Source organism: Stegodyphus dumicola, chromosome 1 (genome assembly GCF_044657685.1).
Source record: "Stegodyphus dumicola isolate Sdum_Otavi_A_Nest chromosome 1, ASM4465768v1".
Taxonomy (NCBI): domain Eukaryota; kingdom Metazoa; phylum Arthropoda; class Arachnida; order Araneae; family Eresidae; genus Stegodyphus; species Stegodyphus dumicola.
In genome coordinates this window covers 80315853-80340780 of record NC_140768.1, presented here as the reverse complement: position 1 = coordinate 80340780, position 24928 = coordinate 80315853, and the positions used below count along the sequence as shown (strand labels likewise).

General features: G+C 31.7%; 1 protein-coding gene across 2 annotated transcripts in view; it reads left to right on the top strand.

Annotated features, from left to right (window-relative positions):
* The first annotated feature begins 1766 nt into the window (after positions 1-1766).
* LOC118201629 (mitochondrial import inner membrane translocase subunit Tim17-B-like) overlaps positions 1767-24928 on the top strand; it is an 82704-nt gene continuing 59542 nt past the window's right edge. Inside the window, exons 1-3 of one of the 2 annotated variants that reach the window (XM_035373768.2) lie at positions 1767-1900; positions 15556-15655; positions 24836-24899. In XM_035373768.2, coding sequence (XP_035229659.1) covers positions 1875-1900; positions 15556-15655; positions 24836-24899 — 190 coding nt within the window. In that variant the 5' untranslated portion in view covers positions 1767-1874. Of the gene's footprint in view, positions 1901-15555; positions 15656-18881; positions 19040-24835; positions 24900-24928 lie in introns of those variants that run through there. The other variant, XM_035373769.1, reaches the window with a different exon arrangement.

Below are 24928 nucleotides of genomic sequence, written 5' to 3'. Positions count from 1 at the left end.
TATGCCTGAAACACACATAAAAATGACATACGCTCGTATCATAAATAGGGTTCTGTACAAATTAAAGACATGTTTTCGAATTAAACAAGGAAACAAAAGAAAAAGTAATATTAAATTATTTCGTTTCTTAACATTTTGAACATGAATTTAAATCAGTAATAACATAAATATAGGTGTGTACACTGTTATATTATTTACCGTATAGAAATAAAGATTTATGAACATTTCAGTCAATGTACATGGGAAGCGCAAATATAAAGTAATATTATATGCGCATATAAAAAATAAATTCAGGATCCTGCCAAAAATATAATTAATCAAGCACACTTCAGTTTCAATTACAATCGGCAAACTAAGGCACCATACACGGCCGATGCTATTCGCACCACCGGTGCGATTATCCGCTTAAGCTATTCGCACCAACATTAACCACGCATGCGCATTGAGTTGTCAAAGGCGGGTTTCTACCTTGGCGTAATTTATCATTTTTTAAGCGTTGCCGACTTTCAAAAGTTTAGAAAGGAAAATGGGTTCCTTTTCTTATAAAAAGAAGGAACACATTTCCTTTTATTAAAGTATATATAAAAAAGGGCAGGTTTTTATATTAGCAATGTTTATCCTTTTCCTGAAAGGTTTGAATAGTTTAAATGACGGATTTGAAGGGGGAGGGTAAAATCGTGTTGACATTTTTTGTACTTCTTAGAATACATTTAGTTTTAAAGATGTGTTTTGCTCAATCAAGCCTTTAATTCATTCCTCTGAAAAATTTCGTCTTATAAAAGATAGTAAAATTTGACAGCGGATTTCTGTGTAGAAAATTTAGACATGAAATAAGTTAAAAGCGATTATATGAACTATTAAATGAATTATTCTGTATGCCTGCTTTTTATGGAAATACTTGGCATTTTCAGGACACAAAAAGTGCTTCAAAGAACTTTGAAATATTAGTACAAACACATTAATCAATTAAATTGAAGTAAATAATGGGATGGAATTTAAAAGACAGAAATAATTTAATGTAAAAGATTTAGATTTAAAAATTTGCACACACAAATGATTTATCAGATTTTCTAAGGTTTTTATTTCATAAATAACTTTGATATTGAATATGGCATTTTAACCTATAAACATGAGTGGATACTGAAAAAGTGATGAACACATAGGAATATTATAATTTTCACTAAGTTTTCTTATTGAATAATAAATTCTGACAGTCCAATGCTATAAGACTGGGGGTCTAAGTTTGCATAAAAATTCCTCTGTTAAATAAAAGAATCTAATCATTTCCTGAACATTATCATGAATATAGATTGACTTCGTCTTTGTAACTGATAGTTATTACTTGCAAATTATTCTCTTGCTGGTGAACTATTAACAACCCTTTCTATTGCTGAGTTAGGGTTAACAACCCTTTCTATTGCTGAGTTAGGGTTAACAACCTTCTCTCTCACTACCGCCTGACTTGCACCTAGGCTGCTTGTGCCATGCGCAAACGTAGGTGGTGTGAATAGCCTATTAGCTATTCGGACTGTCGGTGCGATTAGCCACTGCGTACCATACACAAAACGATTTAAAAGCTGCAAAACAAGACAAGTCTTTAATTTTTCCCATTGGTGATATTGTCGCCAAATGTAGTTTCCGTATACGCGATTTTAAACCAATCACAGCTCAGAAATACGTCGGAACTTCCTACATTTAACGATGTGTTAAAAATAGTACAAACAACTCTCAGCTCAGGTCTATTCGAGTTCATAAACGAATTTGAAACGCCATCTACCGATGATTACAATCCCCAATAGTATTAAATAAACAGCCTCTCTTTTACGGCAGCAAAGAAACAACTCATCATAACTTCTTTAATATCCCGGTAGAATATGGAAGAGTACGCACGTGAACCTTGGTAAGTCATTAGAACTGTTTTACCGATTTAATTAATTTTTATTTTATTTGCCGTACATTCTATTTAGTTTGTTGAAGGTTATATTTTCGCACGTTCCTCATTTTGTGAAAATTTAATTAATACACCATTGCATCATCTTGTACGAAGGTCACGCTTTGCTCTTTGCCTGTCGCCTGCGTTTTTTTGACTGATAAAATTACTTTTCTAAAAAAATTGTATTGTGGTCTATGTATTTAATAAACGTAGCTTAATAAACGTAATCTTTTTAAGTTATGTGAGAATTGTATGTGTTATTTTCGTTTAGTAGTAAGACTTGTGTCCATTTCCATGTAAAAATATGTTATTAAGTTTAATTCTTAAAGTTTATAATTTGCTGAAATGCATCTTTATTTTTGTGAATTAGAACTGTAGTGGATTATTTTTTGGGTGAAAAAGCCTGCAATTATATCATTCTGAGACCACATAAGGTCAAAACTAATGGGGGGTTTTAAAGCTTATTAGTTCTTTGTAGCCAGAGGTTTAATTGTTAAAATTTTGTTATTTTAACATTTTTGTAGTGTGCAGTTAAATGTGTGTAATCAGAGTTTTAAAAGCATTTCAGGGACTTTATTTTAAACAGGAGCTACTTAAAATATTATCAATAGCATAATTACAAATATTCTCATCAACAAAAGTTTTAAAACCTAACCCGCAAGCGTGTGCTTGAGGTCTGTGTTACTTACTTTTTTACTTGAAGGTGGCAGTAGACAAAAATGTCTACGATGTTGAACTGCGGTGCTTAACCACCAGGGTGCCTGGGTGCCATAGCCCTACCCCTCATCGAATAACATGATAAAAGTTTCGAATTATGAGAAATATAACTGAATGTGCTAAATAATTATATGAGCAAGAGTTTAAATTCATAATTGCTAATAGTTAAATACAGATTTTTTCCCTTAAGTACCTAATTACTAATCCATACATAATTAACTATTTTTTTAACAACTATTTCACAGAAGAATACATGTACACACAAGAGAAACAAAATACGAAGTGCGATGCGTTAGTGCCACTAGTAAAAAAAAAAAAAAGCAATCAGGAGGAAAAAAGAACAATATACAATAAAGAATCTGAGCAACAATTTGCATAACACATATACAAAATTACACATTACTAACATTTAGGATTGCCCTTGGGCGTTTCCTGAAATTGGGGTCCCTAGTATCATAACAATAGTTAACAACCACAGGATTGTCCAGAAGTTCCTGTTTATCATAAAATGCCCTAGATAGGCGGCAATAAAAATCACAAAGATCCTCTATTCTTAACTCTTTACGAATTTGGCTATTCCGAATGTACCAGGGGGCATTACATATCGTACGCAATACCCCGTTTTGGGAAGCTTGTAACTGCCTTCTCAAACTTTTGCACGAGTATGCCCAGACGGAGCATGCATAACTAAGAATTGGACGTAACATGGTTTTGTAAATGAGCAACTTATTATCAATAGATAGAACACTGTTTCGAGCAATTAAGGGGAAGAGTGAAGCTTTACTAGCTCGAAACTTCCTGAGAATATGTGTAACGTGTGGGTTCCATGTAAGAGATTTACTGAGGATCACCCCAAGATAAGGGACCTGCTTGACCCAGGGAATGTCCACACCATACATTTGCAGGTGAGTCGGGAAATTCTTCTTAGTAGTAAACAGTATGGCATGTGTCTTGTCGACATTCACTTTGACTTTCCATTTGGTCAGCCAAGTCTCTAGCAAATGGATGTGGTGTTGTAGCTGTTGTATTGCTGAGCTAACAAATGCACTTTGAGTTAGGATCGCTGTGTCGTCTGCATACATGGCTAGTGTTGTGTTGTGTGTAGTGGGGATGTCGTTCACGTAAATATTGAATAGGGTAGGGCCCAGAAGGGATCCCTGTGGAACACCAGCCCGTATAGGCCGGTTTGTGGATAATGAACCAGAAACATGAACGACAAAGTGTCTACCGGTTAGGTAGGATTTAATTATGTTTGTGATGTAGCCTGGGAGTCCCAGGTTGTGTAATTTGTATATGAGGGCATCCAGCCATACTCTATCGAAGGTTTTGGCAACATCTAAGAAAAGTCCACCAGTGACACGATGTTATTGCATCCCACTACTTATTAATTCAACAACTCTGTAAAGTTGATGCGTTGTCGAGTGCTTACGCCTGAACCCAAACTGATAGGGTATGAGGATCTTCTGCTCATCCAGGAAGATGTTTAGTCTATGTAGAATAACTGCTTCCACGATTTTGCTAATTGAGCTTAGCAAACTGATTGGTCGGTAACTCTCAGGAGCAGTCGCAGGCTTGTTGGGCTTTAGCAGAGGGACAATCTTGGCAGTTTTCCAACAAGTTGGGAAGTATTGCCATCGTAGTATGATATTCACTAACTTGGTGAAGTAGGACAAAAATGTCTAGAGAAATGCACCTGTTCGTTCTGCTGCTAAGTACCTAAATTTATCACTAGGCAGATAATCCTATTGTGCTTTGCCATAAACAACCAAACCAATTTTTTTAAATTCTAAAATTTTGCCACACCTAGTGCAGGCACATGCTCTGGTGCCAGCCTTGATGTTACTCCATCTCCATAAATGGAATGCTTCTCGTAAACCACGACTCTCTTAAATTATAAATATAATTTTGTATTATATTTATTAAATTATAAATATAATTTTGTATTATATTTATTAAATTATAAATATAATTTTGTATTATATTTACCCCATGCCAGGGTTTGTACGGTCCTTAAAAGTCCTTAGTTTTTTTGGAATCTATTTTTGGTCCTTAAAAGTCCTTAATTTTGGCCAAAATTGGCAGAAGGTTCTTAATTATCTTGAAATTTCTGTCCAATTTTACGACTGCCATTTTAAGTGTGAATTAGCATATTGGAGGAATATTTTTGGCGATTCATTGACATATATGGTTATCTTTTGAAAGAATTCATGGGTTAAAGTTTGTTTCTATTTCTAATATAAATGGTGGGATATTTGAGTTTCTAAACAAGAAGTGAAACATAAGCATTTCAAAATTAATTTTTTGTAATGAAGAGCTCTTAAACAACTTTTTGCTTTTGAGGATGTAAATTCTTTTATTTTACTGTTTGGTAAGGTTTATTGCCTTATCAACATTTTGGCGATTTTAAGATCAGTTTCTAACATTTTTGATTCCGAGATCTGGGAATTTTTCGACAATTTTTTTAAAAAACATTGTAACCTTGATGAATTCCATTAAAATAATGGTAATATATTGACATTATATTTAAAAAATAGCATTAAAGTAAAGCATATTTATTTATAGCTGTCTTTTTATAAAGTTCCATTTTGACAATTGTACAATTTTAGAATCTGAAAAATAAAGGTATAATGCTATAAAGCACAATTAACAAAACAGTTATTAGCAAAAGCAAAATGAGCTGTATAATTGATTGAAAATATCTTTTTAATCTTTTTCATAGAAAGAGTGTTTCCTATATAAGTGTCTCGGAATATGCATCAGTTTTCACGATAAAATTGATTTTACGCCTTCCCCTCCTTTTTTTAAAAATATTTCTGGCTTTTTGCTGTTACAGAATTGGTGGGAATAGTTTTTTTCTTCAGGATTTTAGACATTGCAGCTTGGAAAGTTTACAAGGATTTGAAGGCAACATTTATGCACCCATGATTCTAGAAGATTCCAGAAATATGTGAGAAAATAAAAAATGTCTCCATGTATTAACACGTAATGGATGTATTTTACAGAAAGTTTGTGATGAATTTCTTATTTTTTGGAGAGTGTCTGGAAGAACAATGAAAACAATATTTGAAAGTTTTACTCCTGATACTTGAATCTTTTTCTTAACATGTTTATCTTCCCTTTATTTTCTCAACTTTTCCCTAGACACAAGTGTGGGAAATATCAAAAATGCTTCTAATTTTATCACATGGACAGGCATTATAGAAATTGAAATATTTTTCTTTCTCTAAGCCAACATATTTGAAAGGAAAAAAATTCAACTGAATATCACATCAATGAACAAAGAGGAATTCTACCACAAAATTCCCTGGTGTGTTTTTTGGGGTGTGTGAGAGGATGAGAAATTATTTAATTACTTCGTATTTTATAGTACGTGTATTAAAACACTTATTTTCAAAAAGTTAAACTTTTATGATTAAAAGTTTCCCCTTACCTTCCATGGGTATATTATTTTTACTTCTTTTCTTTTCTACCAGTTTCTTTTACTTTCCAAAAGAAACCCAACCCTGATTATAAATGCTAACAAGTAAATAAGTTCAGTAAAATAAATTATTTATATTTTGTGAAATGGTATTCGATAAACATTTTGGATTAAATCAAGTAGTCCTTCCTTAGTAATTTGTTTGTAATTATTGTGATTTATTATATAGTTTGTGTTTTACTAACCCATTCCTTATAATAAATTTTTCAGGTAGAGTAGACTTTAAGGTACCCCTTGTATTATGGCGAAGTTGTTGTTTCATTTATGGTAGCCTGAGTAGTTGAATGTTATGGAAAACCTATTGTGACATAATCGGGTGCATGATTCTGGGAAATTTTGAATCATGGGATGTTTTGTAAGCGTTTTTGTGGTGTGTGTTGGTTTGATTCTTTAGACTGTAGAATGACCGAATGTAGTAAGATTAATTTGAAGTTTCTGTATGATTTGGAGCGAAAGGGGAAAAGAGCTTTAATTGACTGGTGTGTAAGTGAAGGTTTACTTAGCAGTCATTATAAGTGTTTTGTATGTAGGAAGGATATGCGTCTAGTCGAATGTAAAAACTGTTTAGATGGATTTGAATGGGTTTGTAGGAAGAAAGGTTCAGATGGTCACTATATGAAGCGTTTGATCAGAAAGAGTACCTGGTTTGAAAAAAGTCATTTGAGTATGATTGATATTTTGATTTTTACTTGGCTCTGAGTGTACGAAGCGAACTCGAAAATCATGGTAAGTGAATATTTGCTTTTGGTAGTGCTTAAATGTATAACGTTTTTCCTTGTTTATGTTATTTTATTGTTTGGTTTAAAATGTATTTTATTGAGATTATGTATTTTTTATTTGCCTATATTGTAGAATTTGGTGCTCCTTTGACTTTTAAGTGAAAATATATTGATATGTACATGGACAAAGTAAAGGGAGTGCACAATGCAAGTTTGTGCAATTCTGGGATTTTTTTTTAAGTGAAAATAGGTCGACGTGTACATGGATAAAGTCAAAGGAGTGCACAATGCCATATTTGTGCAATTCGGGGAGGGGGGGGTTAAGTGAAAATAAATCGATGTGTACATGGATACCGAGTTTGTGCAATTGTTTGTCTTGTTATTTTGGCTATAATTGTTTGTCTTGTGTAGCGACGATTTTTGGCGCAAAAATCGCCGCTTCGCAAGCCAAAATAACGAGTCAAAGAATTGCACAAAATCGGTATCCATGTACCACCAAGTTTCGCCAAGGAGTACCCTAAACTATACTTTTATCAAATCTTTAATTGAACCCAAAAATTCTAAAATGAAAAGGAATCGTGTTGAAGAAAAACTGAATACATAAGGAAAATTATTTTTCAAAGATATGTACAGTTATTATGTAAATTACTCAGTTTATGATTTTAGCCTTTACTATAATATCTCATTTCTATTTCGTCGTATGATAGAGTTACTCAGCCACCTTAAATTAAAATTAAATTGTATAGTCTGACCACTAGTCCACATTTTTAGTTTGAATTTGACTTTTCTTGTTTAATTACATCACCATGAGCTGTAATTGATTTTGTTAGCATGAAAACATGCCTTTATCCTCTAAGTTCTTTTTAAATAAGGGGTTTATTTAAAACTTTGACATTGTAGTTACTTTCAGACATAGCGATAATTTGTTTCACGTCTGTCAGCGGGTTTTGGACTATTTAACTTTTACCAGATCAACTAAACCCTCATAGGTACATTGTGGAGAGGTTGACAAGTTGGGAGATAATGCATGCAGAAACTAGTGAGAACATTGGTTTGTGTATTGAGACAAATTTCTGATTGTTAGAAAAGATACTTAAAGAGAAGAAAATCAATATAAATTAGCCAAAATGTCTGGGAAGGCTTCAAATTAAAAAGACACATAAATATTTTGTTGAGTGTTATCCTCGCATCATTTAAGAATCAATGTCATAAACTGCATGTATTTTAAACTGTGAAATTTTGTTAGCTTGTGATTTTAATGTGACTTTTTAACAAATATTGTTAAAAAAAATAAAATTTAATAGTTGCCATGTAAATCCATAATGACTAAGGTTATTCAATGGCCTATTTTAATTATTATTTATAACTAACTGCTTACCCTTAAAAATGATCTCTGCATATTAAAGCGAATTATTGAAGTTCATTAATCCTTACCGTGGTCATGTGGTCACAAGATAAAATACCAAAATGTAAAAATTCATGTAAAACTTATTCTTTGCATCTAGTGTGACTTAACCCTTTGCGGCGCACTGTACGTTAACGTCGGAATTTCAACAAAAAAAGTTGTATGCAGTCTATTTAGTCCTAAAGGAGTATACAGGTAAAATTTTGTAAAAATTGCACGTACTGTTTTAATTCTGTGGGTGTTCCATGAGGTGGAACACTGCGCCGCCAGAGCTCTTAAAAGCACGAAAATGAGTAGAAGCGTTTGTATAAGAATGAAAAAACTCTGTATTATGGCTGTATACATGGTTTCTTGGATATACACAATATTCTTGAATATATACGGATAAATGAGATAAATATCTATATACACAAGTCCTATATACAAAAATATTTACAAATTTTCCTCTTTCTTAGCTTCGTGAAATTGTTCAAAGCAAGTCGCACCTTTTTGATGGAAGCACAAACCAACTACGATTAATATTACATACCTGCCAACTTTTACGAATTTTTCGTAATTTTTACGAAAATGCGTTTGTCTTTACGATTTTACGATCGTAATCCATTTTTTACGATTTTTTTCCTTTTTCAAGTGTTTTTAGTGATTTTCGGTCGAAATTTTAGAATTTTTCGCCAATTGCATCGTGTTTTACCGCCAACTACCAACTACTTCGAATCCAGTAACCTGCGGTTTCTCCCAACTCGCCGCTTAACCAGCCAATCCAATGCGCTGAACTTGTTTCTCCCACTCTTTTCTTTGTGGGCGGCAGATTATTTTTTTCGTGTTCGCTTCAGCAGCAAGGGAATTACTCAGCTCGGACTCAGCGAGCGTGGATTGTCGGATTCTGTTTTTTTTTTTTTTTTTGCTTGCACGTGCTACGAATTTTCTTAATACGTCGTTGTTACGAAATGAGTTAAAAAAACCGTATTCTCAATAGTTTCGGCCTGCCTACAAAGCCGAATTTCCAACAATTAAAGAATCCTTCAAAGGAAATAACTATGCATTTTGCAACGTGTGCGCCTTCATAATAAGTCACGGTGGAAGAAGCGACATTGTGAAGCATGTTACGTCTAAAAATCATGAAGTTAATGCTTCGGCTTCGACAATGTCAAAGAAAGTGGATGATTTTTTTTCAAATTCGGCTACGAATTCGGATGCCGATGTCATTTTGGCAGAGTGTTTGTTTACTGCGTTCCTCATTGAACACAACATGCCGATAAGCGCTGCCGATCACGCCGGTCAACTTTTCAGATGGATGTTTCATCTTTTGACAAATTGAAAATTCATCTTTTGAAAAGATTCGTTTTTTTATTGATAAATTTCCATTTTTGTTAACAATTAAAGAAAATGAATGCCATAATGATGCTTTAGATGAACTGCAGAACCAATTTTCTGCTGCACAGTTTGAAGACTTTGCCAGCTCTGGAGAAGATAGACTTGATGTCCTCGTTGGTACCTTAAAAAGAATAAAAAGAGCTCATGGAACACCAAAATATGATAGACTAGCAAGAGTTTTATGTGCTATTCTCGTAATTCCACACAGTAATGCTGAGTGCGAGAGAGTCTTCAGTGTTGTAAAGAAAAACAAAACTATGTTTCGTTCTTCAATTTCACCAAAAACTCTAGAAAACATTTTAATTGCTAAATGTTATGAGGAAACTAATTGTTATGACAGGAAATTTTCCAAAGAATTTTTGGCTAAAGCCAAAAAATGCACTCTAAATTCATTGCAATAATTTTTTTGTGTAACATTAAGTTCTTGTTTTATGTTTCCTAATAAATTTTCTAGTTACTACTTAACTGAGATTTACTAATGTAAGTACAATTTTCTTTTTTCTATTTGTATAAATTGTTATTTTTTCAATATCAAAGCATGATATTAATTCTTCGTGTTCTTCTGAATTTTGGAGAAATCTTCTGAATTTTTATTTTTAGAGGTTGGCAGGTATGATATTAGCAATAAAGAAAAATAAGCCCATAATATATACATACACGAAAAATATCTACACAGTTATTGAAAATAAACGGGAATGAGACTAAAAAGCGACAGCAAAATATTCGCGCAGGTCTAAGTAAAGATGAGTCAAGCTTCTAATAAAATTCCCGCCTAAAAAAACTACTCCCACAAAATTCGAGATGCCAATATTAGGGCTTTCATAACACAAAACACACCTCACCCCTCAATACTGCTTTGTTTGAATTCATCCCCCCCCCAAAACAACATAAACAACGGATGTTTCCTCCTAAGCACAGATGTTCTGATTCGTAACAGCATGAGATCACTAAAGGCACAGTGTTCCAGCTAATGGAACACCCAGTTTTATTCAATGATTCTGCATATGGTTTTTGTATGAAAGATTTAAAAAAATATATAACAAATTTTACCCAAATTAAATTTTTTGTCATTAAAAAAATAGAGAAAATTACTTGAAAAAAAGTGGATTTTAATAACACATAATAAATGAAAATTCTGTGTCTCCTTGTGATATGCTGCTATCTACTGTTTAAAAAGAAAAGTTCAAAGTATATTATAAAGGCATTTTTATCTATGTACGGTTGAATTTAAAGGTTTCAGAAGCGATTCAATTTGGGTGTTTCATGTAGTGGAACACTGAGCCGCAAAGGGTTAAAATACTACAAAACAACTTATCACCCCTTTTGCTTTAGTAGCTTATTGGAGTCTTAAAGAATATTAACTGGGTTACAACCCCTGGAACTCTACACGAAGCTAGGACACTAACTGCGTCGAACAGAGCCGAACTAACTTCAAAACTTGTAAAACCGTGCCTACATCAGGCCTTTCAGGTTTGTTCTACTTTGCAGGTCTCTCTCTAGGCAAGCAGCAGGGGTGACAACATCCAGTCTTTTATAATGAATCATGCTGATTATGATCTTACTTTTCATTTTAACCTATAATGCTCAACATAAAATCTACCTGCTATTTACTAAACTTCTAGACTAAGCAAGTATGTGACAAAATGCGACCTCCCCCCAAAAAAAATAATAAATAAAGCTAACTGCTAGTAAAACATAAATAAAATGTCACTTATCTTTCAGATATGTCCGACAATTATGAGTCAAATATTTATAAATTTCATAAAGTATTTTATTCTCAAACTTACTAATATTTATGTTAATTCATGTTTAATAATAATGCATCCTACTTACGGATCTATTTTATTTTTAGAATGGTATTACAAAAATGAAGTTCAGGCGTAGATAAAAATTTTAATTGAATTTATTCAGTTCCCATTTGCTCATAGGTCCTTAATTTTTTTCATTAATGGTCTTTAAAAGTACTTAGTGTGCAGAAATGTGTATGAACCCTGCATGCACATCCTTGTGCAAGTTCAACTTTCTTAAACCTGTATGCAGAACTTTTCATTGGGTTTTTTCAGCTCCAGCATTTCCTTTCTATAAATTAAATGTAGTCATTTTCGAACACAAAATCAAAATTATGAGCAAGAAATGGTCCATATTTAGTGTATTAGGTGAAGCTGAAAATGATGGTGATTGGGAAATAGTAAACAGCAGTGTTGAAATAAGTGACAATGAAATGTTGGCAGACATAATTCAGATAGTAAGTGAGATTTGTGTAATGCTCATTCATTAGAAGAACATGAATGAAGAACTGACAGAGACGGGCCTACTACTTTGCAAAAGAAATGTTTAAATCATTTAGAATACCAGCATTCAACATTATTTCAAGATTACCTGGACTAAATCATATTGTTAAAAATGCTTTGATTCCTTATGAAAGTTAGAAGCATTTATCACTGATGACATAAAAAAAATTTTGCATTTCACATATCTGCAAAATTGCTTTGAATTTTACTTGTGAATGAGATACAAGAAACACTACTACTTCCGAAATAAAAGCTGATTGGTTTTTTATGTTTGAGTGGATTATACGAAACAACTCATTTGAATACCTGATTTGTGTACAACGACTGGCACAGGTATATCAGTGCAGAGTTGCCAGCCCTCCCAATTTAGGCGGGAGAATCCTGATTTCCGATTGTTCTCCCGCCAACCTGATTTACAACATATTTCTCCCGACTTTCTTTTATTCTTCAAATTTCTCACAATTTTTACGTAGCATGGCTTAACACTTTGTTATTTACATTGCCAAAAAAGTGATTTGGGGTGTCTGAAAGCAGCTCGTTTTTCTCTGCATAAAAAACCAAATTAGCTTGATCAGTGAGAAATTACGACATGCTTATGCATGAGCATGTGTCCAGTAACGTCATGTTCTATTTCTCCAGTGAGCATCGAATGCTACTGCATGACATCTAGCACGTATTACCCAATGAGCACAAATGAGATCAAGGTTATTTCGCTCATCTTGTCATTAACCTGTGTGAACGTACATGCTTTTGAGAAATAGTTTAAGAAATTATGATATTTCGTATTATTTATGTCTGCGGAAAAGGTAAAATACTCATGTACGTTTCAAAAATCTTACACAGGTGACTTTCCTTCTAATATTTCCTCAAGGAAATAGAATGCAATTGTGATGTATCATGTTGGAAGGGTTCTCAAATATGTTTGTACACAGGAACAACATGAGTTTTACTAAAAAAAATTAAAATTTAATTTTTTTTTTGTGGAAATATAGGACCAAAAAGTTAATGCAGAATGCTCTGTTCCCATTTAAGAATTAGTAACTTTCAGATATTAATTAGTAATGATTTGAAGGTAATTCATCATTAAAAAATATGTTTTTATCATAATCTAAATTTTAAAAATCTTTTTGTCATTAAAAATAAATATCCTGATTTCTCTAAAAAAATTCTCCCGATTTTTGAGTGTGTCAGGTTGGCATGTATGCCAGTATTTCATACATCTGAGTCTTATTTACAATTATTGTTTCTCCTGATATTTGAGGTTCGATGATTTCAATAAAAGGCAAGAAAAAATGTTTATGGTAAACTAGCTACTTTATTTATTTATTTTTTTAATATTCAGAAATAATACAGAGTAATACTAAATAAAATAAGTATTCAGAAATAATACAAAAAATGCTTATAGTATTTTAGAATATTCTATGATTTGATGAGGTATTGTAGGTTGTCTCTTCTGACAATATCTATCTCTTCAACCTTCATGTCATGGAATAGAAATATTTGCTTTAGTTGATCCAAGGACATTTTATTATTCAAATGTAGTAAAAAAAAAGGGGAAACAACCAGAATGTCCGTATGTTGCAAGTCATAACCCAACTGATTTTGTCGGAAAATTGTTCATCTGTGGAACAGGGAGAAATGTAACAGTGGATAACAGGTATGCTTATATAAATTGAGCAAAAGATCTTCTTCTATCACATAACTTTACTTTAGTGGGAACTAAGGAAAAAAAATTCTAACATAAATATATGTCAGCCAAAGGAAGTGAAGTGACATTCATTCTCTTTGGTTTTAAAAGACATAACTATAGGATCCTATGCCCTTCCCCCGTACCCCCGAAAAAAGTGTGTCTTAGTAGTATCAATGACGCATCGTGACAAAGTAAGTGATAAAAATTCTGTTGATCCCAAAACTCGTATTGTAATTTTTTTACTACATGATGAAACGGGAAGTGGGCACGGTTAATGAAATATTTTCTAATATGGTTCGTATAACAAATAGATTATCTATGGTGATGTATAATAACGTGTTGAATATAGTGACAATGCAAGAATTGTTTTACTGTCTACAAAAAACTGATTTAAAATATAAAAGCCATGTTTATTTTTGAAACAATTTAGTTTGTGTGTTTTAGGAGAATTTGTGAAGAAGAGAAGTTCTCTAAAAATTTACCCAAAAGTCTCTATATTGATTGTCAGAATTTTTCTTCAAATGATGATATCAATACTGATAAGCCTAGGAAAGGAAGAAATAAATCGATGCTGATGTGTAGTCTGGCTGAGAAACAAGAATTTATAATAATAAATAAAAAATCTGTAAAACACAGTGCCTTTATTTGCCAAGATCATACTTTTTCAATGTTAAAATATGTTGCAATTTATCAGAAAACAGTAGTATTTGATAACATTTTGTATTGCATGAATGAATTTGTATAATATATTAGATTAATTTATTTTTCTAATTTTAATTTTTGTAGTGTTCTATTTTGCAAAATTTATATATTTTAATAATAATAGTATATAAATTAATTTTTGTAATATATTAACTGAATTTATTTTCTAATTAACCACCTTTTTTGTATTATATTTTACAGAAGTTTTTATTAATTTTGATAAGTTTTATAAGATTACTTTAGAAAACATACTAGTAATAAATAGCATAAAAAAAAGTTTTTTTTATTTTTATTTTTTTTTTTTATTATTTATTTATTTTTTTTTTTTTTGATTGAATCCAGTCCCAATAATAGAGTATAGAAAAAAGAATATATTTAATCTTTTTTTTCTTTTTTTTTTTTAAATGGCAAGTGGTAGTTATTTTTAGGCTTTTGCCACAAGTAAGGCCAGAGGAAGTGATCATTTTATTATGAAGGCACCTAATAGGTCGCCACCTTTACCTTTTGCAAGGGGACAGAGAACTGCTCCTTTCTCCACGATTTGAACCCAGACCCTTTGGTATCTTAGTTGGTTTCCCCAACCACTATACCATCTGGGCCGCTATATTTAATCTAAATAATAATTTAGTCTGGTAATTATGTTTTGGTACAGATCGATATTTGTGGGTAATTATTTGAGATCACAGAATGTAAAAAAAAGTAAGATATTTATATATATTCTACAAAATATATTTTAGGCTATAATAATTTAAGAAAAGGATGCGGTCAGATATACTTTATACCCATGTGTGCCCTCTTATATGAGAAAAAAGTGTGCATCCTCCTAGGTTAAATCCCATACTTTATCATTATGCCATGTCTTGTATGGTTCATTATAATTTGTCTGTTTAAATTCATGCCTTATTTTTGACATAAAGTTGAATATTTTGAATTATTACATATCCTGAGTTTTCTGTATATACTTATGTCTTAAAATAGAAAGAAAAAATCTTTGATATTTATAATCTTAGTGTGAATCCATTTAAAAAGCTGATATGTGCACAGACTTTATTTAGAAGAGCAACTTGGAAATTTTCACATTTTGGATATTGAGAGAGAAGTCATTATGACATTCTGTAACATATGTTCCTTTTTAATGAAAAATTATTTTAAAATAATGAATAGAAACTGATGTAGTTTTTTTTTTTTTTTTTTCCCAAGTATGACTATTATTTTATAAATGCATTTAATGTTTTGTAATTTTTAGTCCTTGGAGGATAGTTGATGATTGTGGTGGTGCATTTACAATGGGTGCCATTGGAGGTGCTGTTTTCCAGAGTATAAAGGGATTCAGAAATGCACCATCTGTAAGTATTAAATTTTTTGAATGTAGTTTTTATATGTATAAAACATTTTGTGCTTGTGTGTGTGCCTAAAGACTTTTGAGTACTTAGCATTAATAGCACATTCACCTTATTTGAAGTCTTCAAATTGTGACACCTATGAAAGAATTTCAGTTTTAATAAGTATGATTGTCATTTTTAGTTTCTTTTTATTTTTTAAATTGTATTCCAAGTTTGAATAGTTCTTATAAACAAATCCTGATATTTTAAAAATACAACACAAATAACACAAAAGGCCTGGAAGCACGAGAGGAATCACTCAGATAGTTATCAGAATTAATTTTCAAACTTTATATGTTCCTTAAATTCCATAAATTAATAAATTCTAGAGTGGCAAAATTTTTGACTTTTCTCAATAAACGTGTGTGCGGGAAAATATCCAAACAATCAAAGTTTATTTTGTAGTACTTTCGCATTATCCGCCCAGTTTTGAGAAGAATTATTGAGTAAAGGGCTCTGCTGCCAAAGTAGGCAACCCAGAATATAACAAATATATATTTTATTCAATTACTCAGTTACAGTTGCGTGAGCGTTGGACCAGCACATAATGGCCACCGTTTTGGTATTCCTTTGAAGCAAACAATCAAATTTTGTGAAAATGTGCTGTTAAAGATTGCCAGCAAAGTTTTCGAATGTGAGTAGGAACTGCTTTCAGAATAGCCGAATATCGTTTTCGACAGCTATTTACTTTATTTATTGCTAATTGCTAATCTAAAGAATATACATCTGGTAAGTTTTGTTATTCTTAACAGTTCTTATTGCCTTGATATGTCTTCAAATACAACTCTTGATTGATGCAATTATTTGCATATTGCACAGTATGCTTAAGATATTTGGTACATTTCCTTTTCACCGGCACAGGCTATGAAGTTCCCAAAAATCATACAACTGACGCCAAGTGTAATATCCCCACTGGTAACCTTTTACCACTACATTTTCAAAACAAATCACAGCCATTTTATATCAGTTGTGTCTTTTTTCGTAATATGTCAAAAATGGATGAAAGACCAATGAAAATTTGGGATTTGTCCAGAACTGAGGAAGAATCTGTCTGCTTCCTACAAGTGAAAGGCGTTTTGCCTAAAATTGCTACTTGCGATAATAATCATGAAATAAAATTGTATTTGGGAGATGAAATTCAGTGGCACTGCAACGTTTCAACTTGTCACAGTAAATGAAGTATTAGGAAAAGCACATGGTTTTAGTCATCAAAATTACTTCTTGAAGTGTGTTAGGTTTATTTATGGTTAGAGCAAAGAATTAACTTCAGTTAAATAGTTTGAAAGCACTTGGAAATCGATCACGGAACAGTTGTGGACTAAAATAATTACGCGCGTGAGGTTTGTGTGGATTCTTTGCTTAAATGTCAGGAATAATAATATTTGCTTAAACGTCACAGAGGGATGGCACATCATCATCTGGAAAGTTATCTTGTGGAATTTATGTGGAGAAGGGAAATGAAAGACCCATTTGAAAAAATTTTAAACAATATTAAAATGTTTATGGCTCTAAAGTAAAAAAAATAATCTTATATAACTAACATTTTTTTATGTATATGCTGTGTATTCTTGCCAATAAAGTCTACTTGGCGAGATGGAAAAGTACCAGATGTTTTACAGAGGAACGGGCCATCAGATGGCATTTTCACATCATGTGCTTTCTTTAATTCTTAGGTCTGAATTTAGCAATCTTAGGCCTTGGGGGATTTTGAAGCATCTGGTCAGCCATAACAACTTGAGCACATTAACTAATCTTAAAAGCAGCATTTCCCGATACTTGCACATACTTTGCTCGACTATGTAACATGCCATCTTGCAATTTCAGATAGTAGCTGAAAGTGATGTTCACTGTGTTGATCGTATTCTACAGCAATACTCATAATTTTTCTTTTGAACAGTTATGGCTGTAGGAGCTCTGAATTGAGTAACTTTAGTTATAGACATGCTATGAATTAACTATTAAGAGCAAAGTAACAAATCTTTTCTTCCATTTTCTTGTAGCCAAATGCTGATAATTTCATGTACCTTGGGAAGTGTTTACAGATTTATAATCTTTTTGTTGTATGTTTAAAAATAAACTTGCATACTTTGAAACAGTCTTGCACAAATGTCTTCCTTGCATTACTTTCTTAAGGGAAAATAGTATATTTCTTTTGTCTACTCTTTTGTTATTGTGATTTTTCAGTTTTGCTTGTTGGAATGGCTCCTGTTTAATGTGTGCGTGGGAAGACAAATTCAATTTTTATTAACAAATAATTTCAGTCTGTGTTCAATCCAAACAAATGTGTTGGCTACATGGTTAGTTTTTGTAGTTTTCCCCATGTGTAATATGAGCACTAGCCATTCCTCTTAGAAAGTCTTCAAGGAAGACATCCTTTCCTTTGAACAGGTAAAGGAAAAAATGCATGTTTTGCCATATTCAGATAATCTTAGCCTAACCAATATGCAGATGATAAGAACAAAATTTTGTAAAAAATTTAAATACATCATTGTTGATACATCACTATTGTAAAATACACCATGTTCTAGAAAAACCAATGAAAAAAATGTTTTTTAATTGGAAAAAATCAAATAATAAAAATATTTTTTACACTTGAGTAATTTTGTAACTATTACATTTAAGAATTTATGATTGCAATTTCAGATATTTCAGTACTATTTAAAGCATTTCCACTATGTAAAAAAAGACATATTTTTATAGTTTAACAATTATTTTCATTGTTGAGAATATTTTTAAATTCAATTTTAAAAAAAAAACTTCCATTTTGAATTTGATAGGTTGGCACTTCTATTATTGTGGCAAATTGATCACATGAAATAACACTGAACTAAAGTAAGTTCACTGTTGGACTTTGTTTTAATACAAGCGAAGGGAAAAATTACATAAACTATAATTATCTGTTTGGATATTGCTTTTATCTATTATTAATTTTTAAAGTAATTCCTAGAAATGTATTTTTTTGGCTAAATAATGTTTGCCTTTCTTATTGCTTTTATATTTGCTTTCCAATTAGTAACACATTTGCTAAATAGGCAGTGCTTTAAAAAAATACAAATAATTCTGGATATTGAAGATGACTCATCTCTGCCTTGTAAGATAATAGAAACCTTTCATGAATGAAATATACTTATGTGGTTTTAAACTTATTGGCTCATTTTAGCTTATTTCTTTCTCTATAATTTTGTCTTAGTTGATGTTAACTCACGACGCCATAAAAAAGTATATGAGCCAGTAACAAAAAGAATACATGATCCAACAAACTATGTTCAGATAACTTCTTTGCCGATTTCCTCTTCGTGGCAGAAATGAAGGATGCATCAACACCTCAGGCTTCCATCACATTTTTACGTAAATATAAAATAGTACAATTATCTTTTTGATTGTTTAGTAAAGTGCTTATTACAATAACAAAATGCAGGATGTGTGCAGGCTTTGTTTCACTGTGATCATCATAACACAGGTCTACTATCCAGAAAGCTTGGCAAATGCTGGATGCCGAATATGTAAAAATTCAGCATATAAAAACATGAATAATCATGGTAAAGAAAGCCAGATAAAAAAAAAAAAAAAAAAATTCCGGTCTAAAATTGAATTTAGGACCTAAACCGGACAACAAAATGCCTAGCGTTGCCCCTGATAATTCCTAAGCGTACTTAATGATGGTTTCAGAAGTGTTTCATTGGTTTAAATTTTCTGGAAAAGTTTTCTAAAATATTCTGGTCAGTTGAATGCCAGGTAGTTGGGCATTTACTGTGTTATAAGTAGTTTTCTATCTGCATACAAGGGGTTGCCATTACTTGCACATTTAAAAAATATATGCAGAATATAAAAGGAAGACTTACTGATCTAAATTAGAACATTGTTATTTAAAACTAATTATTGTTAATAAAACTGCTAATATGTGTATATTGGAGTTGATTGTATTGTTAATTCTCTTACGAAGATCATAATTTTCTTCTTTAACACATCTTGAGCTTTGAGGAAATGTGTACATTAGTGAAATATAATCTGACAGCAGTAAGTAAAATGTGAACATTCATAGTTATATCATGTTTACGTGATATAAATTTTAGAAATTAATAATATTTTGGGTACTTTTCTTCGAAAGCCATGTCATGCATTTTTGGTACTCTGTTGGTTTATTTCTCAACAATTTTGGCTTGATATTAGGGAAAGGGAATGACTTGGAATAGCAGCAAAGAAACATCTCTAATTTTATGACAAAATCTTTGTAAAAAAAATCCATTGTAGGATTGGAACATAGCCTATTTTTGAATTTTTATGAATAAATTTTGATCAGTTTCCACAATTTTGTAGCATCCACCAATTTTAATGTTAGAATAAGTTAACAATGATTTGGTATATATATCTTCCATGTAATTATTTTAATCACTCGTTTTGATCTGATTCATTTGGAGTGAGCTTTGGTATGCAAAACTTGGTAGATGTAAACTTGCAACTCAATAAACAATTGAATTGGTAACAAAAGAAATGCATGAGCCAACAAAACTGTGTTTATGTTCGGACACCTTTCTATTCCTGCCAGATATGAAGGATGCATAACTAATTTGGGCTTCAGGTCACATTTTATTTCAAGTGATTAGTTGAATACAATATTGCTTTGTTGAAGAGTATCTCCTTGAAGAAACAAGATAGCTGTTTCATCTTCTCTTGGTGAATCGCTAATTATGAAATCCATTACAGAAGAGGAAAAGTTACCAGTTAAGTGAAAAACATGACCAATGGTTTTAAAAAAAAAAAAAAGTTTTCCCTAGGAAAGAAACTAAACCAAACTGGTAACATTTGATATAGAGAAAATGCCTTACCTTTCAAGAAAGTGTTGTGTGGCTTTAACAGAAAAGTTATTGTTGTCACTAGTCTGACATAGTCAGCCCAAGCCTACTACATTTCTTGTGGCAAGGAGTGCTAGATTATGCCTGCCATTGGCAACAGCCTTGAGCACCATTCAGGTGACAGTGCAATTTAGCTCGGTTCCGCCCGAAATTTAGATGGAGAGCACTCCACGGGGAATGGGTCCTAGGATCTCCTCTTTTACCGAACCATACAAGAGGACTTTCGGTTTGCCGCATATTTAGAGTGCTGCAATACACCACCGACTCTATACATTTACAAACATCCATGCCTTCTTGGGAACTTGAACCTGCCATCGTAGTCAGCTACACTAACCACTATATCAGTTGGCCGGCTTAACAGAAAAGTACTGTTATCTGCCCGCAACCTTTTACCCACTGATCATTTTTTGGCTTGTGAGTCAGAAAGATGTACAAAAGTGTACTGTTTTATGGATAATGCATAGGTATGTTTTATATTTCTGAGGTAAAGACAGTGTAATTAGGATATGTATTGCTGTATTTACAAGGCACATTGTATTGTAAACTTTAGAAATTGGTATTGATCTGTACATGACTCTTTATTCTCTTATTTTTTTGGTTTGTCACTCAGAAAGATGTACAAAAGTAAATATGCTGTTTCACAGATAATGTGTTAAGTATATTTTATCTTTAAGAGATGCAAACAGAGTAATTAAAATTATGATTTATTTAAATACTAAATATTACACTGTTAGTCTTATTAAGAAATTGTTAATGATCTGCACACAACCTTTTACTCACTCATTTTTTTGGTTTGTGGGTCAGAAAGATGTGCAAAATTAAATGTATTGTATTATGGATAATGCATCAATATGTTTTATTCTTTGGAGGTACAAACAATGTAAATAGCATTATTATTGTTATATTTACAAGGCCCGTTGTATCGTGAACTTTAGAAATATGTAATCATCTAGACATGACCTTTTATTTCCTTCCCCCCTTTTTTGGTTTGTGGGTCAGAAAGATGTACAAAAGTAAATCTGTTTCACAGATAATGCGTTAGTGTATTTATCTTCAGAAGATGTAGACGGTGTAATTAAAATTATGATTTATTTAAATACTAAATATTAAACTTTAGTCTTATAGAAATTAATAATGATCTGCACACAACCTTTTACTCACTCATTTTTTTTGGTTTGTGGGTCAGAAAGATGTGCAAAATTAAATGTATTGTATTATGGATAATGCATCAATATGTTTTATTCTTTGGAGGTACAAACAATGTAATTAGTATTATTATTGTTGTATTTACGAGGCACATTGTATTGTATCGTAAACTTTAGAATATGGTAACGATATGCATATGACCTTTCATTCTCTCCTATTTGGCCTAAAGGGCTATTAATTTTGTTTTGGCATTTTGCTTTTATTCGCGATAAACGACAAATCACTTTTTAAATTGTTGCCATTAAATATTATTGCCATGTGCTTTATTAAATGATGTTAAATAATAAAGAATCTGCATAAATGTATATTTCTAGCATTGTGAACAAGCAACTGTATCTATAGCGATCAAATTTTGAATAGCGTAATCCTCCACAGAATGTAGGCATCTGGAAGCTCTAATTTGGAATTTGTTTTATATTTTGTAACACTTTAACGAACTTTTGATTAAAAAACTTGATGATTTCAAAGCGAGCAATGGCAAAACTGTACCATGAAGGGGGAGAGAATTTTGATGTCCAGCATGCGAGACCGTATCAGAAATTCTAAATATATGCTCATTTAAAAATTATTTTGCAATATAGGTGTTAAATTGAGTTTTATGGTTGAAGTGTGAAGAACATGATATTTAATAAATAAAGGTAACATGCAAAATATTTAAAAAAAACACCCCGTTGGGTGTAATGTAAAATCTGAAGGCCTTCAGATTTTATTTGTGGGTCAGAAAGTTGTATGAAAGTAAATGTACTGTTTTCACAGGTAATGCGTTAGTGTATTTTATCTTAAACAAATACAGACAGTGTAATAAAGCTTGTGATTTATTTAAATACTAAATATTACACTTTAGTCTTAAAAAAATTGGTAACCGAACCATCTGCACAAACGTTTTACTCACTCGCTCATTTTTTGATTTGTGGGTAAAAAAAATGTGAAAAATTAAATGCATCAATATGTTTATCTTTTTGAGATAGAAACAATGTAATTAGTATTTACTGCTGAAGACACGTTGTATCGTGAACTTAAGAAATTGATAATCGTCCACACATGACCTTTTATTCTCTCTCTCTCTTTTTTTTTTTTTTTGTGTGTGTGTGTGTTTGGGTCAGAAAGATGTACAAAAGTAAATGTACTATTTCACAGATAATGTGTAGTGTATTTTATATGTAAGAGATACAGGCAATGTAATTAAGATTACAAAATTGACCCACGATTCTAGAAGATTCCAGAAAAATGTGATAAAATGAAAAATGTCTCGATGGTAGTAACACACAGTTTCTTACATTTTGGAGAACATCTGGAAGAACAATGAAAACATAATAGTTGAATGTTTTACTTCTGATTCTAGAATTGCTTTCTTAACATTTTTATCTTCCCTTTATTTTCTCTACTTTTCACTAGGTACAAGCATGGAAAATATCAAAAGTACTTTTAATCTTATCATATGAACAGGCATTATAGAAAGGAATTTTTTTATTAATAAAGAAATTGAAAATTGACAATTCAAAAGATTCATCTAATATGTCTTAATGCATCATACACAAAGCTGGGGCTAGGCATTTTGCCACCTGATGCAGTCTTTGTGGATTCTAAATTCTAAAAGTTTTGCCATTTCTAGATTGTTTTTGCTCGGTGTGTCCCTAAATTCTCAAAATTATGCCACACCAGTTCTGTGACCAGACCTTACCATATGTATTTCATATTAAGTTAGTTTTAAAGCGTCTATTTCAGGACGCATTGTGACATGATTATTAGAAACTTGATTTAGGGATGTTGAATGCTTCTAGCTATTTGGCTTTGTCTTGCCAGTTTTCTACAAACCAGAGCCTAGCCTGCATGTTAAATTATCCTGTGAGCCACTAGGCTAATCTACCACATTTTGAAATAGTTCATCATTTCCTATTTCTGTTAAGCCAGAAGTGCTTAGCTTATGTAAACCAGGTTGGGTAAATGTTAAGTTTGTGTTCAAATAAAAGGGCCTTGTACACCCTTCTGACTTTTCGTTTTGTTTCTCAAGACTAGAAGGTAATTCTTCAGTAGTCGTTTTTTAAAGTCTATAGTGTATACTGCCTAACAGAACTATATTTTATAAGCTTTTTATCATATATAACTTCTGAACTCTTTAAACATTGATGTTCATTTCCATTTTCCTATAGTCTATCTTGTCCCAGAGTGGGCAGTACTTATTTTGATGCGTAATACATGCATGCAATTTTTGGTTTTTAAGTTATAATATTTCCTGGACTTTGACTAATGTAGGAGTGAAATGAACTCAACTAATATTTACAATTAATTTTTAAAATTAAAAATATTTACAATGTACCAAAATGTGTATTAAATTTTTATGAAATGCTGTGAAATATAAATTTTAAAATCGACTGTAATCTGGTTATCTGGTTTAATTATTATTTTATTGTTTTGATTTTTTACTTCAAACGGTTTTCAAACATTACTTACATAAGTGCTTCATAAGCAAAAGAAATTAGCTGCTATAAAGCTTTGGGATGCTATATCATTATGCAGTCAATTCTTTGCTGTAGTTTTACTATTAGGAATATTGTTTTCTTAATCATTGCTTCTTAAGTGGTCATGAGCATGATATTGTAAAATAATCTAATCTATTGTGAAATAATAATTTCATGTGATACAGAAATATGTGTGGAAGCTTATTATTTTCAGATCCATTAAGTTCGAGAAAAATTTGATTATTTATAAATATGCGAGGTTTTCTATATTATTATTTTTACGTTTAGAGATTAAATTTACCATTTTTTCCCCAAAGTTCCTACTGGAAACACAAATGTGGTAATAATTGTTCATTACTTTTAAAATTGATAAATTTAATGACTGGGAAATTTGGATAAATGTGCAAAATGCTTTATAATGCAGTAGAAATTTATAATGCAAAATGCTTTATAATGCTGTAGAAAAGTTTATAAATATATGCGATTTCAGAAAATGCATATTTGGGGGCATGTTTTGCAAGTGTATCATGTACTTGAAGTGAGATAAGTATGATATTAATTTATAAAAGCCAAGCACTTTTGAAAAATGCTTTATCTGTATTTTGATTTTTTTTTTTTAAAATTAGGGTACCACACGAAGATTACAAGGAAGTTTAGCAGCTATTAAACAAAGAGCACCTATAATTGGTGGTTAGTAGTCTTTAATTCAAATTTTAAGC